The following is a 19,063-nucleotide window of genomic DNA, read 5'->3' as shown; positions in this document are numbered from 1 at the left end:
GCTGTAGACCTGGGTCCCCTCTTGGTGCTTCCCAAGCTTGGTGTCTGTTGGTTCAAGAGCAGTGCCGTGTCAAGCTGACCAAGATTTCCCATAGACAATGTGTCTGTACTCGCAAGTGTATGTAAAGTGAGGGTACGTAAAGTGGGGTAATGCCTGTATACCGTTTCATCATCACGTGGTGGTAGTGACCACCTGTTTCATTCCTGCCAATAAAATACAAACGGGGTAGAAAAACATCTTTTATTTGCTTTCAGTCGGACAAGAGAGCCAGAAGGTGCCATTCCAAAGTGTTCTGCAAATCGACTGAACATCAAATTAAAAACAAAAACAAAATATAATTTTACAAAAACGCTATTTACAAGATGCACCAGATGGGAAGGATAGATGGCTCCACTACACACTGTACACTGTAGACAAAATCGTAATCCCGACCCAGCAGCGCCATTACATGCTGACAGAATTCAGCCCACAAGTCTCTGCATGGCAGTTGTCCACACACTGATATCGGCGGACCCATCGTTGAAAAATAAAAATAAAAATTAACAGGGGGGAGGTGAAGAGCCCTGCTAACGTTCGTCTCACATTAAAAAGCATAACGGGTTCTAATATCTTCAAGTTTCTTGGAGACTTCAGGAGGCGTCCTGTCCAGTTCTTCTGCTACACTCTTCTGTTTAATTGGCTCCATGGAGTTGAACTGCTCACACAGATCTCCATCAATCACATTCTGAGGGAGGAAAAAAAAATTAAGAAATTTGTACAATGTAAGGGTAAGAAAATCCACTCCGTTCCATATATAACCTACATTACCCACTTGCTGCCAATATAGTTATACTGTGGCAAGGTGGCACTGCTGCTCCGGATCACATACTAGGTACATCTGGGGCGTGCATGCGTGCTGCTGGCAACCCACTCCTGTTATTAGACACAGCGGGAGCTCACCTGATGGTACTTGATGTCCACTGGCACCAGCCGATCATTAAGCAGAGAGCCAGAACAGCAATCTGCCTACGTAAAAAAGGCAGATCACCCTTCTGTCAGTACAGAAGGCATGATTGATCCTGTGCTCCTGTAAAGCAGGAACATGGATCCATGGCTTCCTCTAGTAAAAGCACTGCCCATACTGTACACAAACACTGGCTAGGCTCACATCTAGGGTTTGATCGCCCCTGATGTTTAACCTCTTCCCAGCTAGTGTCATTAGCACAGTGACAGTATATATCTTTAGCAGTGATCACCCCCCCCCCCCCCCCCCAAAAAAAAAAAAATTGTCAGTTTGAGTCCGGACTGTCCGTTGCCATATGCAGTCCTGCTATAAAAGTCGCTGATCGCCACCGTTACTAGTAATAAATACATTTTAAAAATTAAGCAAAAATATCCCATAGTTTGTAGATGCTATAACATTTCCATGATGATCATGCGCAAAAAAACTAGTGTATAAAGGCCCTTTTCCCCCCTCCCTGTGTTTTCTATTGAGTGACATACTTTTGCGGAGATAGCTGCCTGGTGTGTAGTACATCTGCTGCAGAGATGGATGGCCCCCTGGTGGTCTAATACGTGTGCCCACATTATCAAGTTGCAAAGCACAACAGTGGAAGACCCCCTGGTGGTAGATAATAGGATGAGCAGAAGATGTATTTATATCTGATGTGGTTATAATCAAGGAGTGGAGGTGAGAGTTCTGGGAGTCCATACTTTGATTCCATGCATTGTTCTTTTCTCATGGGAACGAGTTTCAGTGCCTTTGGTGTGGTTTAAGCTATTAAGAGACGCACTCATATGGATATATGAAATGGTGCATACTTTCCTCAATTTTTTTGGATTATTAATATTTTCTGGAGGTCGAGTGGTTACACAGCAAGTCTACTTAAAACATGTTTCTATGATCTCAGCAGACTGGTCAAATCTTTACCTCCATGCTGAATATTGGTTGGCATAAAACATTTGGCTTTCCATTAACTTTTTAACACTGCAGTGACAGTTTCTCTTTTGTGGATTCTACTGCCAATTGCAGCTTGGTGGTAATGCCAAAACTCAGCCTAAGCCCAAGAACATGGTCTCTTCCCTTTTAGTGTTCACACATGTGGCTATACCACTCCACTGAAATGCAACTTATGGTGAATTGCTTTTCAAAGAATTGGACATAGATTGAGGAGGAAGGGTCACATTTTGTGGCGAAACCTGCTGCTTAAAGAGTGATGCTGTGTCATTTTTGGGACGCTCTAAAGCAAAACGGCCACAGCTGCATTCCCTAGTTTAGGTGGGTGCTAAAACTCTGGCTCAAGTGCCTGCTTTTACCGTCCACTCAAATGAATGAGCCCTTGCTGCAGCATTTCTCAACTCTGGCCCTCTTGTACTCAAAGTGTTGTATGACATTCTGACCCAAAAACAGGCATCTTCTTAAAGTGTTTGTTACTCCAAAACATAATATTACTGATATGTGCCTACTGCACCATGCACTTGTTTGAGGAAGTATCCTGTTCTCTTTGTATTGCTTCCTTTGTGTGAAAGCCTTGGTGCTCCCGTCATTCCCTCTGCTTTCCTATTAAAAACGGACCACACACCATGGCCAGAGACACACAGACACGAGATGACAGGCAGGAAAGGAGGAGGGGGGGGGGATGAGGGGTGAGAAAGGAGAGCAGAGAGGACAGCGTATGACGGAGGGAAGCACTTTGACCATGGTGACCAGGGCGGAGCAGCCATGATTTTCGTGGGTTGTTTAGAGAGGCCCAAACAGGAAGTGGCAGATTACGTTTTTTTTTTTTTTACCAGTTTAGAGGGGAGCAGAATACACGGCACAAGCGATGTGCCGTGTAATCCGCTTTAAGGGATCAGGAAATCGTTTTTTTATGGGTTAACACTAAGCCTGTGTTGGCTTTTGTTTGTGTGACTGGATGCCACTATTATCCTATACAGAGAAGGCTCCCAGTGCTGTTTCTGGTTCTCTGTAGTATAGAGAGGATAGCAATGACATGCTTTCTTCTGTGAGCTGGTATGTGATCTTAATAATAATACATTTTATTTATAATGCACTTTCCATCAAAATACCTCAAAGTGCTACATAATTACAATAAAAACAAACAAACCGCTTAATTTACAAAACATTTGCTAAAAAGAAAAAAGTCTTCAACCCCTTTTTAAAATTTTCAGTAGACTGAGAAACCCTCAGACTATCAGGCAAAGCATTCCACAGACGTGGGGCAGCAGCACAAAAGGCCCTATCTCCCATGGTTTTCAACCTAGTTTTTGGAACCTCTAAACAATTCAAATTAGTTGAGCGAAGGGAACGCGGTAGATTTTGCAATCTAAGAAGTTCCTTAAGATAAGGTGGAGCTTGTCCATGTATGCATTGATGGACAAGAAGAGAGACCTTATACTCAATCCTTGTAGAGACCGGCAGCCAATGAAGAGATTTTAAAATTGGAGTGATACGCTCATGCTTCCGCACTCTCATTAGGATCCTCGCTGCAGAGTTTTGAACGTATTGCAACCTCTGCATGCTCTTTCTCTGAATCCCAATGAGAAGTGCGTTGCAATAATCCAGCCTGGAGGAGACAAAGGCATGAATCAACCTTTCAGCATCGGAAAAAGAAAGGATATGACGAAGTTTAGAGATATTACGAAGGTGGTAGAAGGAAGTCTTGCATACTTGATTTATATGAGCTTCAAAAGTGAGTTGGGAATCCATTTTTACACCAAGATTAGTGACAACAGAAGAAACTGGAATTTTAGAGCCTGAAAAAGGCAATACTTGTTATCAGTGATGATTTAATCTGGTGAGACGTTCCAATCATAAACTCAGTTTTGGAGCTATTTAGTTGCAAGAATTGTTGTTCCATCTTCCCAGCATCCAGTCATAACCCGCCTACATTGGCTGGTAACTGTGCTCTCAGTAGCACAAAATTGTTTGCTAGGAAGCAACACACACCCATCAGCACTGCCAATGATGTCACTGAAGTCCCACCGATTCCTGAGAAGTGTAGTTGAAAAACAGAGCTCGGAAAAAAAAAAAAAAAAAAAAAAAAAATTATATAATAATCCTATACTTCTCTTTTAAAACAACATGTCCCTAAATAGAAAATAGAGAAAATGATTTGGCTTTAAATGCATTTTAACCACTTGACCCCTTGGAAGATTTTCCCCCTCCATGACCAGACCACTTTTTACAATAAGGCACCGCATTACCTGTAACTGACAATTGCACAGTCATGCGACACTGTACCCAAATAAAATATATGTAAATTCCACCCCCCCCCCCCACCCCCAGAGCTTTCTTTTGGTGCCATTAGATCACCTCTGCGTTTATTTTTTGCACTATAAACAAAAAAAAAAAAAAATCCCCAAATCTCTTCATAAATGTAGGCCAATATGCATTGTGCTACAGGTTTTAGGTTAAAAAAATATCAAAGCATATATTGATTGGTTTATGTGAACGTTATAGCGTCTACAAACTATGGGATATATTTACCAAATACATTTTTTTTCACACTAGTAAATGGTAGCGATCAGCAACTGCGACATTGCGGCGGACATTCAGGACACCAATTGACAATTTCCGGGAACCAGTGACACGTGCTAAAAATGATGCACTGTCACTGTACTAATGACACTGGCTAGGGAAGGGTTAAAGCTCTAGGGCGATCAAAGGGTTACCTGTGCACCCACAGCCAGTGTTTTTGTGAGGTGCTTTCACTAGGGGAAGACACGGATTCTAATCTCAGCTTTGCAGAAAAATAGGACTGTGTCTCTCCCCCCCCCCCCCACCGTTTCAGAACGGAGATATGCCTTGTTTAGCATATCTCAGTTCTCCGTGTTTTACCAACGATCGGCAAGTGCCAGAGGACATCAAGTTCCCAGGACTCGCAGATTGGCTTCTGCTGTAAATTAAATCACAGCAGAAGTGGAGCAACCCCTGCAGGCAGAATTGCAGTATCACCCCACAGCTGCCGCCCTGTAGCAGTAAAAGTGCTATGGAGCAGACGGAAGGCATTTAATCCCCAGATACACACAAGTCTCACCTTGACAGGGAAGTAATAAGAGCGATAGCTGAGGTGATCACGGCCACAGATTGGGGGGTGCTCCGAACGCAGGTGCATCTCTACATGCTGGAAGAAGTCGTGATCCTGTTGAAGAGACACAAGAGATGAAAATATGATCTCAGATTATAGCATTAAAGTTCACTTATATTAACACTTGGGCTGCCATTGCTCAGCGCTGTATGAAAATGCTTTTTGGCTGTCATCGGTTTCAATACTGAGTCACTGAAATGGAACAAGCATCACAGGAGATTTTACAACCACTTTAATGATCACAACATACAGGGATATGGGAATTACTATTGACACACATGTTGACCTGGATGGACTGGTGTCTTTTTTCAGCTATACCTTCTATGCAAATATGTAAAGGAGGGTTATAAGCAGTCTTTTTTTTTTTGCCATCTATGTCCAATTGGGGAGATTTCCCTTCACTTCCTGTTCCATAGCCAAACAGGAGGTGAGAAGAAATTCCTGCAAATTAAGGGAATACTTTTCTGGGGACAACCTAAAATTTGTGATTTTCTTTTACTTTTCACGGAAAATGGTAAACAGGACAGATAGAGAGGGCGAATCTCCTTAACGGGGGCACAGACCGCAATAAAAACTAACAGGTGTTCTAATCCCTCTAAAACTAAAATAAAAACAAAGTTTTACCTTTATATTTAGGCCACTTTCACACTGGGGCGGGCGGGTGCCGACGGCACTATTCTGCCGCTAGCGGGTGGTTTTAGCAGATGATAAAGGGTAAAACAGTCAGCATAGCGCTGCCGGCAGTTTAAGGGCACTACCCCATTATTTTCAATGGGAAGGGGTGCTTTAGGAGTGGTGAATACACAGCTCCTACAGCGCTCCAAAGATGCGGCTTACAGGACTTTGACCATCATGCACACGCGCTGCTCCAGTGTGAAAGCCCTCAGACTTTCACACTCGAGAGGCTCATTACAGGCGCCATTTTTAGTGCTGTAGCGCCTCAGTGTGAAAGTAGCTTTAAGCTAAAAAGAGAAAAATTGAAAAAAAGATATGTGCCCATGAAAACTAGGCCATCTGTACCTCATGAGATGTAAACGGGACAAGGATTCCAATCCCGCCTGACAGAGTAGTGTAGACCAGGGACTCGGATCCTCCAGGAATCAGGGTGGTCTTTTGAAGCGATAGCACAGTCTCTCCTACATGATAGTTCATGATCACCTCGGCCTGAAAGGGCAGAACAGTCAGGGCACGGTTCAAACAATCCCCAGCTAGTGAACTGCAGAACAGAAAATTACCTTCTGAGATGCTCCATTAAGAAGACCCCTGTCCCACAGTGCCTTGTTACCAGTAGGATCTTCATCCACATCGTCATTTGTGTTGGTAGGTAGACGAACCTTTGAAGAACCATAAGGGGCATCGTCAGATAATTGAACTCAGGCAGTCACAACTTAAACACTCAAAGGATGCAAAGTTTTAGTTACAGGAGAGAAAAGTTCCTCCCCCCAAAATCAGTTCTTCTAGATTGTGTCTGCCACTGTGCAGAGATATTACTCTGGTCACCAACCACTTGACCTCCGGAAGATTTACCCCCTACACACACACACACACACACACACTAATAATAAAATAGATATAAAAAGTGTACTAATGACACTGGTTGAAAAGGGGTTAAACATCTGGGGCAATCAAAGGGTTAACTATGTGCATAACCAGTGTGTGTGTGTATACACAGAGTGGCGTTTTTCCTAAGGGATATGCTGGATTTTATTCCCTGCTTGGCAAGGAAACAAATGTACCACATCCGTGCTGACAGGGAGGAGCTCTGCATTGTTAACATAGGCAGAGCTCCATCCTGTGTCTCTCCTTACCAATCAGCGGGTGTCGGCAGACATCCATAAGCTGGCACCCCCGGATTAGCTTTTGCTGTGACTATTATGGGAGAAGTCGTGTGCAACCCCTATGAGGAAGTACAAAATCTCACACACACACACACACACACACACACACACACACACACACACACACACACGTGTGATTCTGCACAGAACGGCCACAATGTAACAGATTTCTTGCTACAGGAAACTAGCTAACGTGGTCATGTATGAAACATTCAGGTCTTCTGATCATGATCTCCAGTATATGGCGCTCCTGCATACACTACAGCATCAAAGCTTTTAAGACCAGCCCCTAGATGTCTGCAATCTGTACATTGACATTCCATAAGACAGTTTACCGTACCAATAAAACATTGGTTTACATAAAACAGTTTGTTGCCCCAACGTTCCATATCCCTGATATGTGCCTGCTGTAGCATGTACTTGTAGTACAAAGAGAACGGGATACCTTTTTCTACATTCTTTGTGTGAAATCCCTGGAGTTCCTGCCAGTCCCTCAGCTTTCCTATTAAAAACTGACCACACTAAGCAGAACAGTGTGGTCAGTTCTCCATCTGTGCTGAGAACACCGTATGCTCTCCTCCAATTATCAGGCTCGTCTTGTCACACCACCCCTGCTCAGCATTTCACTGGAAGGCTCAGTGTGATGCTCTTTTTTTTTTTTTTTTACATCTATATGCAAATGTTTTGCCTTTCACTTCTATTTTAAAAACTTTATGGAATGCTTTACAAGCTGATCATTTACAATCAGTTTACATTTTTGAACTAAGAGCGCACAGCTGTAGTTGGCAAATTAGTCCTTGGCCAAACACATACAGACAGTGCCAAGCTTGGTCTGGGCCATGAGCTTTGATCAAGAAAGTGTTAGGAAGGAAATGTATTTGTGCCATCTCGTAGCTCCAATCTACCCCTCCAAACCCCACCACTTTTCCATGTGGGGACGACACTGGCAGCTTCAACTCACCACACAGATATTGCCAAACTTGTCTGCCCCAGCAACAGTCTCGTAGTCCAGCAGAGAAGAGGTGGTCACCCATCGGGGGTGTGTGTCATCAGCAAATATGATCAGTTGGTTCTCATTTCGCTTATACCGCACCCAGAACAAGCTCTCCTGGACATCTGACACGATCACCCTGTGTCCAATAGTTTGGATCCCCACGATGAAGTTTGGAACATGCTTAAAAAATAAAAAAAAAATAAAAAAATAAAAAATTGTAAAAAAAAAGTTAAAAATGAGATATAGTCTTTGAGCACAGCTGGAAAGTTGATCATGGTGGTGCGCTCACATACTCACCTTGTTTTCACACTTTCTCAGAAGCTTCTTCTTTCCCAGGTCATAGATCCTCAGCAATTTGCCCACCCCTATCAGGACTCGCCCCTGGTAGGGTGCAATAGCGGCTGGAACTTCCTCTACAGGGGTCTGGGTGGAGAAGAGAAAGTTCAGTCAGGTGACCTTCCCACAAGGCAGATGCTCCCCTGCTCATATTTAGCTGTACATACCTTGTGTACGAATTCCAGTTTCTCCCCATTATTTATCAACTTGTAGGTATACACCAATCCTCCAGCAACCGAACGTGGGTTCAGTATAAGATCTTTCGCCACGCCTACCAAGACATACCAATCATCCCCAGTGTTACTGAACCGACACACGGTGACGCTGCAGATGAGAAGACCGATTTTTAAAAAGCTGCCAGGCAGAACAGACAGTCGTCAAATGAACGACATCACACTGAACTGATCAACCCACCTGAATGCCGCCTCATTCTGCTCCAGCTGTACCAGGTCCAGTGTGTTTCCCTGGATGGGATTCAAAACCCTGATGACAGACGCCCACTGCCCATTGCCTGCTTTGGGAGCTCCAAAAATAGATTCGGGCAAGTTCTCATTCAGGAATGCTGCCGCCATTTCTGCTGCCAGCTCTCGTTCATCCTCTCCTGCAGCTTCGACCATTTCCTACAAAACAAAAATAAAACCAAAAAAATAGTAAATTTTATCAAAGCATAGTGCAAAGTCTCTTGGGGAACATCTCAGATGGTGAAAGCACAATGGTTGGGGGGGGGGTTCCTCATTACTCGGATGTGTAGCGGTAGGCAATCTTTCATGCATCCCTCCCATACACTCACCTCTGCCATCTGCTGCTTGCGCTGAGCCTTGGTGGCTTCCGTGTAAGCATTGTGATCAGTTTCTATAATGATCAAATTGCTACTTTCGGGGTGGATGACAAACTTGCGCGGAGTATACTGAAGAGGGAAGGCCACCTGATTAAACACTGCACCCAACTTCTCCAACGCCAAAATTCTGCACAGAGAAAGATGAAATATAGTTCAACAAAAAGCATTGACCTCAAAAGAAGAAGAGCTGCCTCACAGCTGCTAGCACCGATATCAGTACAAATACAGGTGTATTCATACTTGTGAAAATGCTCCCGATACTGATACTTTCAGGTGTAATTTGTTTCCATACAATTCCTGTCCAAATCGCATGCGGTTTCTCACACTACCTACTCCTGTATGAACCCAGGCTGAAATCACTATGACAAGCCTGGGTTCAGAAAATTGCAGTGGGGAAACTGCACGCAATTCCGAAACAAGTCGCACTGCATTGCTGTTCAAATTGCATGCAATTCTTTGCAGTGCAATTTGCGCCCACTTTGTATGGATGCAAATCGCCCTGCAAAGTGTCGGTACTCAGTATCAGAGAGTACTTGACTGAAAGTTTTGGGACTCGTACTTAAAAACCTGGTATCTGTACATCCCCAACTGAGAATCCACCACCCCTGTCACTAAAGGAATGGGTGAAAGATGCACAACGGCAACTCCATACGATTGGTACGCATACAAAAAAATAAATAAAAATGGCATCGGTGCATCCCTACTGTCTGTTGTCCATGAAAGTGTTACAGCTAAGGGAAGGTTAGTGCTGTTAACGGGTTATATGAAGCACACATCTGCTGTAATAGTAGATTAGAAGCAAGGAGGGTATAGGCACAAGCATAAAAAATAAAGACTGGCCAGTCATTAAATTAAGCACTTCAAGACCAAGCCTATTTCTTACACTTGTTTACAAATTCAGTATTTTTTGCTAGAAAATTACTTAGAACCTCCAAACATTATATACAATTTTTTTTTTAGCAGAGACCCTAGATGGACGGGCATGCCAGCTGGTTGCTTGGGTCTCCCAGTTGGATAGGAGACCCGGGCAGAGCAGAATTACAACGTCCCCTTCCGCCGCTTGTGATAACGGTTGTTACGGTCATATAACATGGGATGCAAGGTATATCAGAACAAAAGAAGGAGAGCAGAATTAAGAGATGTAAAGCTAATTTAAAGAAGTATGGGTTTGAATGCCCCCCCCCCCCCCCCCATCATTCTTACCTGGGCAGGGATGCAGTATCGGTTCGATGCTACATCTGTCCCCCTCCCCCTCGCATCTCTTCACTGGAGAACCAAACCATCGAACACCGCTGATGGCTCAGTTCTCCCCGAGAGGAGAGCGGCTGACGATCAAATCAGAAGCTCTGCTCCTCCACGCTCACTGGAGCGCTGAGCTGCGGAGGGGCGGGGAGAGGCTCGCTGAGAGGCTCAGTCCAGGCACCTGAATGATTCAGACTTACAAAGTTGGGTGCCTGGACTGAACTTGGCGACGTCAGAGAGCGGACTTTAGACCGCCCTCTGCTTAAAACGGGTCACAGGATTGCAAAACAAATTGCACTCCTGTAACCCATAGGAGAAGTACAGCCAAACAAACTCAGGCTGGGCTTCTCCTTTAGGCCGGGTTCACACCGCTGCGATGCGGGAACGCCGCGAATCCGCGGCGTTTTCCCGCATCGCATTACTCCCGCCGGCAGTTCACACTGCCCTATGCGGACGGCTGGGAGTGTCAATGATATGTTAATGACACCCCCAGATCCGTCCGCATATCGCAGTGCGATCTGCCGACTCGCACAGGAATCGGATCGCATGGTGTGAACACCCATGCGATCCGATTCTGTTGCGGACCAAAAAAAGGGTCCCGTGCGAGTTTGCTGCGGGAGCGATGCGAATTCAGCCATACTATCTGTATGGCTGAACTCGCATCGCTACGGAGATCGGATGTGATTTGCGGTGCGAATCACATCCGGATCTCCCCCCGCAGCAGTGTGAACCCAGCCTTAAACAGGGAAATATTGAAGAAAGCTAAAAGAAAGCGAGCGATATGCATGTGTTGTGTAAAAATGGAAACAATGTAGGCAATTTTAGAGAGATACACTTAGTTACACTTCTAACAGGACACACAAAAACTCTGTGGAGACATGACCGCCCCCCCCCTCCCCCCTCTTCTCATGAAAAAAAGTGCTGGATGAGACAAGGTCATAATAGGACTACGAATAATAAAATGTGCCAGGTTAATTAATCTGACAGACAATGTGATCACAGTTATTTTGAATCTGTTTTTCAAACATGGCAATATGAAGGACAAAGGCTCGTTCACACCATACCTGTATGAAAACCGAGCAGATTTCCCTTGCAGACATCAGTTTGCATACACGTGGCAGATTCCTGCACAGAAAAAATCCCCACATTGTGATGTGATCAGGGCACATGGAGAACCAATTGTTTATTTTTTTATTTTTTTAAACGCGTGCAGAAAAACTGACATCTCTGCACCATGGTGTGAACGAGGCCTAAATCTAAACGTGCATAGTATAAAACACAAATAAACATCCTCTGATAGTGGAAACAGCGCATAAAAAAAATAAAAAGAAGAGAAGGAGAAGGGAAATTAGGTAAAATGTCTTCCCACATGCTGATCAAGCCTTTTCTAGAAGGTGCACCCCCTCGATGTCCTCCAGCCACCCACGATCGCGCCACAAAGAAGCAGAATGGGGATCTGCCTATGTAAACAAGGCGGATCCCTGTTCTGATGGGACAACACTCAGATCAGCCGTTCCTAGTGATCAGGAACAGCGATCTCTGTTGTCTCAGTGAGCCCACCCCCCACACATTTAGAAAACACACTGAGGGAACAGTTAAACCCATTGATCACCCCCTAGCGTTAACCCCTTCCCTGCCAGTGTCATTTATACATTGATCAGTGCTTCTTTTTAGCACTGATCACTGTATTGGTGTCATTGATCCCCAAAAAGTGCCACTCACTGGCTATAGCGCGATCATGTGACTATGGATTGATGGTGCTTTACACACTAATTGGTCTGTATGAATGACCCATATGGTGGGGAGGAGCTGGCACATAGTAATCACTTGTGATTGGCTAACAGAGTTCCTTGGTGTCAGCAGGGGTAAACCACACAGTGAGGAGGAGCCGACACTCGGGATTGGTTTTCAGAGTTCTGTGGTGTCAGCAATACACAGCTGATTTGCTTTGTAATGACTAGTATATTGCTACGGTATATAAGCGTGGTAGCACACAACAGGTCATATGCCCCAGAAGATGGACTTTTGTCCGAAACATGTCGGGTTGCTAGCCTATTGTACTTTTGTTACCACGCTTTTTTTTTTATGTGATCACTTTAGGTGCCCATCATGAGTGGTGACTGTACATTTTTATCAATTTTTTAATAAGACCATAACTTTTTTATTTAGATTCATGCACTATGTGAAGGCCCCTTTTTTTCTATTTTTCCATGATTTCATAACCGACTGGATGCTATTGGGAGTACCGCAGAGCGTTCCAGCTGGTGATCACCTTTGCATGCAGGCACGTTCACCTGCCAGAATTTCAGGTGCCAGTTGCGTTTCGAGATGTGGCCAAGGTATACCATCACACCATCATTTCCCAGTTAAGATCCACTTGAGTGGACTCCTCAAAAGGCTCGTTTGACCCACTGCTATATGGCGTGTGCGTCCATCATCTGTGGTAAGAGTATTCAATCTTTTTGTGGTCACTCCCACATGGTTTCATTTATCATCACTTCTAAAGTGTCACCCCTATTTTCCTTGTAATAGGATCATAAAATATCTTAGGGAGGAACTTCCAGCTACAGTGATTCATTTTTCACAGACTGTCCTTGTTTGATTTCTTTTCAAATCACAGCAGTATTTTGTTTTACATTGATACATTTTGTTGCAGGCTTCTATGTTACTGGCTCACATTAATCAGCAGACACCTGTGCATTCCTTATCCCTGGGGTATTGCTCCAGGAACTTCCTTCCTAGAAGTATTTGCATATTTGCTGTGCACTTGGTAGTCACTAATTTAGCACTCATTCCATGAGGTGACTCCTGGGATTTTTATACATGTATTTTTCTTCTTATAGCGCTGCATTTTATATTTTTCATTTTAGTTTTGTTTTTTGGTAAAAGGTGAACTAATCCTTTACCCTGTACACTATATCAAAAATGCAAATAAATATAAAAATATAAATATAAATACGAATTTACTTTGTAAGCCCCCTTACCTCAGTGTATTAGTGGAGATTGCTACAATACCCTCCGGACATTGTTCAGACGCAAAGCCAGACGCATATTCCAGAGTCTCATAGGAGAGCGGCGTCAGGTGAAAGCGGGACTGGTAAGAATAGCTGAGCCAGGAGCGACTGGACATAGCAAGCACCTGCCATAAAAGAGAAACTGGGGTAAAGATTCAACCCTGAAAACTAAAGAACTGTGAAGGAGGAGATGACCAAAGAAGAAGGCAAGACGGCCAAGCTAGGAGCGAGAAGGAACAGCTTGATTTAAACCAATGGGGAGAAAAACCTGAAGAGGATGTTGCCCACATTTTCTGACATACGATGATGGCTGACGCTTGATGACAGTTTACATATAGTCTACTTCTAATTTGTGGCCTTTTAGTCACATTGACAGGCAGTGATGTAGGGTGCACAATACAGAGACTTGTATACTTTGTATGTTTATAGCACTTTTCTTCCTGGGGACTCAAAGCACTTAAAAGTGACTGTAAAGTCTTTTATTTGTCAAGTTAAAAATGACAACCTTGTCATACTTACCTGCTCTGTTGCAGTGGATTTGCACAGAACAGCCTGGATTATCCTTCTTAGGTCCCCGTTTTGGGTGCTCCTGGCACCTCCCTCCTCTTAAGTGCCCCCACAGCAAGCAGCTTGCTTTGGGGGCACCCAGCCCTGTCACCGCTCACTGTGTCCATTCAGACACGGAGCCGCAGCCCTGCCCCCTTTCTCTTCTCATTGGCTGCCTGACAGAAATAGGAGCCAATGGCTCTGCTCTGTGGTCTCAGCCAATGGGGTGAGCCTGGGGCAGCCAAAAGACTGCTGCAACATCGCTGGATCTAGATGGGGCTCAGGTAAGTTTTAGGAGTGGGGTGCGCTGCTGCACACAGGATTTTTATCTTAATGCATAGATAAACCTTCTGCCCTTACAACCACTTTAAAGGAGGCAAGGCAGCCATCTTGGGTGCGCTCATCTGAGCCAATTAACTGCTTTGTGTAGCGCCTACTGGCCCGTTAAGGGGTTTCAGATGCTGGGAGGCGGGGCCAGGTTTATGATCATGCGACTGCCATGACTGGCTTTCACAGCAGCCACATGACTGGAAAGCTCCTGATCGCAAGAAGCGATTGGGAGCTTTCCATTAGGTGACGGTAACTGTGCTGGGAGCACGGGGTGCATGCTCTCGGCACAGCTGTGTCCGCAAACATGTGTCCGCCCTGCGCCAAGGCCCACCCAGCAGAGAGGTCGCATATTTGTGTACCGTCATCGCCCAGGGTTTAAGTTACAAACATGAATTTGGAGTGTAGAAGGAAACCGGAGTATGTGGAGGAAACTCACGCTAATACATGGAGAGCATGCAAATATAATGCACAGGAAACCAGCAGCAAAAATATAGACCCCTGTGCTCAGATACTCACCGCCTCCTGACCTTGCATCCGGACTCTGAAAAGTTTGACAGGCCGTGAACCCAAGTACCGGGTTCTGGTATCAGACAAGTCTCCCGTTACTGGATCTAACACAGTTCTTAGCAGTACTCCGTTCTATGGGGAGAGGAAGCATTTTGCCATTATTTTTTTCAAACATAACACTAATCACATAAGGAATGCGCTGAGCATTTGGATCTGGGGCACAGCTATTGCAAATGTTTTTTGGTGTATAGTAAAAAGTGGTAAAGCTAAATTCACACATTTTCGAAGAAGGAAGAAGAAGAAAGAAGAAAAAAGAAGAAAGAAGAAGAAGAAGAAGAAAAAGGAGAAGGAGAAGGAAGAACTTTAAAAAGTGTTACTAAACCCAAGAGCCTGCATTCACTATAGCTGGTCTCCCACAGTACACAGAACATGGAAATGCAATTATTTTAGCAAATATAAACTGCTTAAAATCTTTTCTCATGAGCATTATATAGCAATGTTGTGACTTCTATCTATCTGTTTCTGGTGAAGCTTGTATGAGAAAAAAAAAAAAAAAAAAAAAACCACACACACCAAACACACACACACACTTCTCCCAGGGGGTTTACCGATGTGAGGAGGAACCGCTAGCGACGCTAGGGGACCTCAGAAGACTATGATCAGGGCTAGTGGAGTGGAGTCAAGCACGAAACGAAGTTTTAGTATCACTTTAAGGTTACAGCTCATTTTGAGGTTAAAGTGTACTTTCAGCACTCCGAGATTCTCACTATTTTCTGAATTGCTAGGGAGCTTTTTTACTCTGGTTGTTCACTGGGCTCCCTCTAGTGGAAGTCAGGAGGAGCTACTGCTCCACAGATGTAAACCGCCGCCAATACTGCAGTTCCTTGAAGTTTCAGTTTAAAAAGAAAAGCGTTGTCCCTTTGCAAAATGACATTTATGAGCAGGGACAAGCAGCAGTAGAAATATAAAAGAAAAAAAAAAAAACTTGTGAAGACAAACTCTGAAAAGCGAGCGCAACAGTGATTATTATTCCTCTTTAATTAATAAATAGCCTCCTTTTAACCACTTGCCACCCACCCACTGTCAAATGACTGGAGGGCATTGCGGCTCTTGTTCTGGGTGGACGTCATATGACGCTGACAGCGCAAATCCGACCTCTGAAGATCTGATGACGCAGCTTTATAACCCTGTGATCAGCTGTGTTCAATCACAGCTGGTCACATTGTAAACACGGAAGTGCCGGTACCACCTAAAGAAACCTCTATTTGTGTGAAGAAAATGATAAATGTCATATGGGTACAGTGTAGAATGAGCACGCAATGGTCACACAAATCGTGACAGCAGTGAAAAATGGCCTGGGCAGGAAAGGGGTGAAAGTGCCCGGTATTGAGGTGGTTAAACAAGCTTGCCTTTGAACTTCGGAAGAAACCTACTTTTTTTTTGATAATCTTTAGAGTAAATGGGTGTCTAGTCCACTTACAATGGTATCACTTGATTCAGGATATTAGTATCAAGTTTGAGAGGTTTGGTGTATGTTGTAACGCTATTTCATTTCCCAAATTTTCTTACTCGCTTCTCTATTATGTACCTGCTGTATTGGTGAGACTTGGGAGGCATTTGGTGTTGGGGGTTTATTTTTTGATTGTATAACTTTATTTTTAGGACATCTGGTTATAAAAACTTAGTAAAACAGATCTTAAAAAATAAAAAATTTTCCTCTAAAAAGGAGCTTCACCCAACAGGTTGTCAAAAATGACGTCATGATCCTGGCCGAAACGTGTTGGGTAAAGCTTGAGGTTGTGACGTTGCTACACATGCACACGCGCATTCCTGTGGGTTGTGTGATATGTTATTTATATGCAGTTTTTCCAAGCCAATTTGTGTTTTTAACCAATTTTAATAAATGTAGCAGATTTACACTGTGGGAGGTGTTCTATGCATTTCATTACATGTATGATGATGATGATGCAGAATAGTGAGGGAGCGATTTGGAGGCAAATGATTGTCCCATGTTCCCCAGTGTGGAGGAACAACCCGCTTAGTACAAATACGGTTTATGACTTCTGGTGTGGAGTTGGCGTATACTCTGGTAAGCCCCACAGTACTCGGTGGAGGATACCTGGTGAGAGTGGATTTACAGTTATATCTACCTTCCTACACAGTCTATTAAGTTCACTATTAAGAATACTATTTAATGTGGGTTCTACTAATTCTACCAAATGCATTGATCAGTTATACACTATGGGAATCATTGTTCGCACCCCCCTCCCCATGTATGATACTGCTAAGCGCAGAGTGAGATTGGGAGGCGAGCAATTCCCCTATGTACCACGGTGTGCAGGAGCATCTTGCTTGATACAAAAGCATATGGGGGTTGCATATGCTCTGGTAAGCCTCAGGGAGTTCTGCGTTTGTGGAAGATACTAGTGTAGAGTGGAATTATCAAGATATCCTGCTTACACAGTTTTGAACTCATTATTGTTTTGCATGGGGTTCATGTCTTCAATGTGTTATTGAATATTGACCTTATATTTATAGTGGTCACAGAGCACAGAGCTAGCTCTTCAGCAGTTTCAACCTTGATTATATATATATATATATATATATATATATATATATATATATATTTTATACACACACACACACACACACACACACACACACACACACACACACACACACACACCAATTTTCATCAAAAAAGAGTAGGCTTCTTCCAAAGTTAAAAAGGTAAACTTGCATAAAATGAGGCCATCATTAAAGGAATATTCTTCATTTATTCAGCATCGAGCTTGCTTTTCAGAGTGTCATTTCACTTTTCATTTTTTTTTTTTGTGTTTTATCATTTTTAGTGAATATTGCATTTGTATTCACAATGGTTAGAGCCAAGTGTTGGTTCACCCCGAGTACAAGTCATAATATTTACCACAGCTTGCTCTTCTAAGTGCCATTTCACTTTTTAGAGTCTCTCTCCCCCCCCCCCCCCCATTTAGTTTTGATATAAAAATCCTGTATAATAACACTGCACTCATTAAAAAAAATATGTGAATTGTATAGCATATCCTATACCTTCTTGCCAGCTGCTTTAATGGATTTAGTTGCATTTTTTTTTTACACTTTCTTCATTAAAAGTACACAACCGAAGAATTAGAAAGTTACTGTGAGGCATATAAAACAAAAAAAGTAATTAGAGTGGAAACCTTTGGCATCTGAAGTCTTATTACACAATTAATTGGAAAGGCTAAAACCAAGGTATCCGTGCTGTACGGCAATTCCATCTGTTCCGATCCTTTCATTTGCACCACCACATGCAGTCTGTGATCCCGCCCACCTCTCACCTGAAGTCCTATGTTAAGGTAGAGAAAGCCGATGGAGCCTCGTTCTCCCAGCTCATCTTGTCTTTCTGCCCCTCCCATCTCCACTATACAGAGGGCCTCAGGCTGGGCAGGGAGGGCCTGCATACTGAGAGGCTGCAGACAGTCCTAGAGGAAGAGAAGGACAAAGCACTCAGGAGGAGGAAAGAGCATGGCAGCTGCCTACCGTGGCAAGAAGTCCATATAACAGCCACAATACATCAAACAGCAACTAGAACTCACCGAAGGATCCAGAGAAATTATCCTGACTGTGTTATCTATAAGACCAACAGCCAAGAAGCGCGATCGCTGCTCTCCTTGTGGTACATTGGCCAGACTCATACACACTACGTCGGCAGACATTTCCTTTCTCTCGGTGTACTCATTTAGCTGCCCTGACTGGGGGAGGGGAAAAATAAAAAATAAAGTGAGGAGGGAAATCTGGAGTCTCAAAACAGGTAATACAGTTAAAAGTGAGGTGTAGAATGAGGTTTCAGAAGCAAGAAGCAGGTGATACAGTGCATGCGTGGTGGAGGTCCCAGAAGCAGGTAATATGGTTGGAGTAAGGTGAAGGTTGGAGATTGGGGTGGGGTCTCAGAAGAAGGTAATATGGTTTATATAAGAAGAGTGTACATACAGGGTCCATCTCAAAGTAGACAAGCTCCCCTCCAGTCAGAGCAATCACCACCTGACGCTGGTTGACCGCACACTTCACAATGATCTTTTTCCCTGGAGTCTTCCACTCATTGACTCTCTTGTCTGCACGAATGTGACGGATTCCATCAGGATACACCTAAGAGAAATAAAAAACAAACACAGTTGCTGCAGATCACCTTCACCAAGAGCTATTCACATTAGGGACAGGAAAGAAAAAACACCATTGTGTCCCAAAAAACAAACACAACCCATTCCCCCCCCCAAAAAACAAACAAAAAAAAAAAATCAAGAAATTTTATGCAGTTCCTTTGACTCAACAGTCAGGCCCGTGTAGAAGAA

At 43.7% G+C, this 19,063-nt stretch overlaps 1 protein-coding gene across 2 annotated transcripts in view; it reads right to left on the bottom strand.

Annotated features, from left to right (window-relative positions):
- Positions 1-226: 226 nt before the first annotated feature.
- The window catches only part of SF3B3 (splicing factor 3b subunit 3), a 33,288-nt gene continuing 14,451 nt past the window's right edge, over positions 227-19,063 (bottom strand). For both annotated transcript variants that reach the window (XM_077453435.1, XM_077453427.1), the window contains exons 13-26: positions 18,705-18,860; positions 18,311-18,466; positions 18,053-18,196; positions 14,724-14,846; positions 13,302-13,456; positions 9,028-9,202; positions 8,652-8,857; positions 8,405-8,561; positions 8,199-8,324; positions 7,869-8,081; positions 6,305-6,403; positions 6,090-6,233; positions 5,019-5,123; positions 227-724 (exon numbers count right to left, since the gene is read on the bottom strand). In XM_077453435.1, the coding sequence (XP_077309561.1) occupies positions 584-724; positions 5,019-5,123; positions 6,090-6,233; positions 6,305-6,403; positions 7,869-8,081; positions 8,199-8,324; positions 8,405-8,561; positions 8,652-8,857; positions 9,028-9,202; positions 13,302-13,456; positions 14,724-14,846; positions 18,053-18,196; positions 18,311-18,466; positions 18,705-18,860 (2,100 nt within the window). In that variant the 3' untranslated portion in view covers positions 227-583. The remainder of the gene's footprint in view (positions 725-5,018; positions 5,124-6,089; positions 6,234-6,304; positions 6,404-7,868; positions 8,082-8,198; positions 8,325-8,404; positions 8,562-8,651; positions 8,858-9,027; positions 9,203-13,301; positions 13,457-14,723; positions 14,847-18,052; positions 18,197-18,310; positions 18,467-18,704; positions 18,861-19,063) is intronic.

This window comes from Lithobates pipiens, unplaced genomic scaffold (genome assembly GCF_037356315.1).
Source record: "Lithobates pipiens isolate NorthernLeopardFrog02 unplaced genomic scaffold, aLitPip1_a1.2 Scaffold_10, whole genome shotgun sequence".
NCBI lineage: Eukaryota > Metazoa > Chordata > Amphibia > Anura > Ranidae > Lithobates > Lithobates pipiens.
Note: the sequence above shows the minus strand (reverse complement) of the source record. Positions and strands in the feature narration are given on the sequence as shown.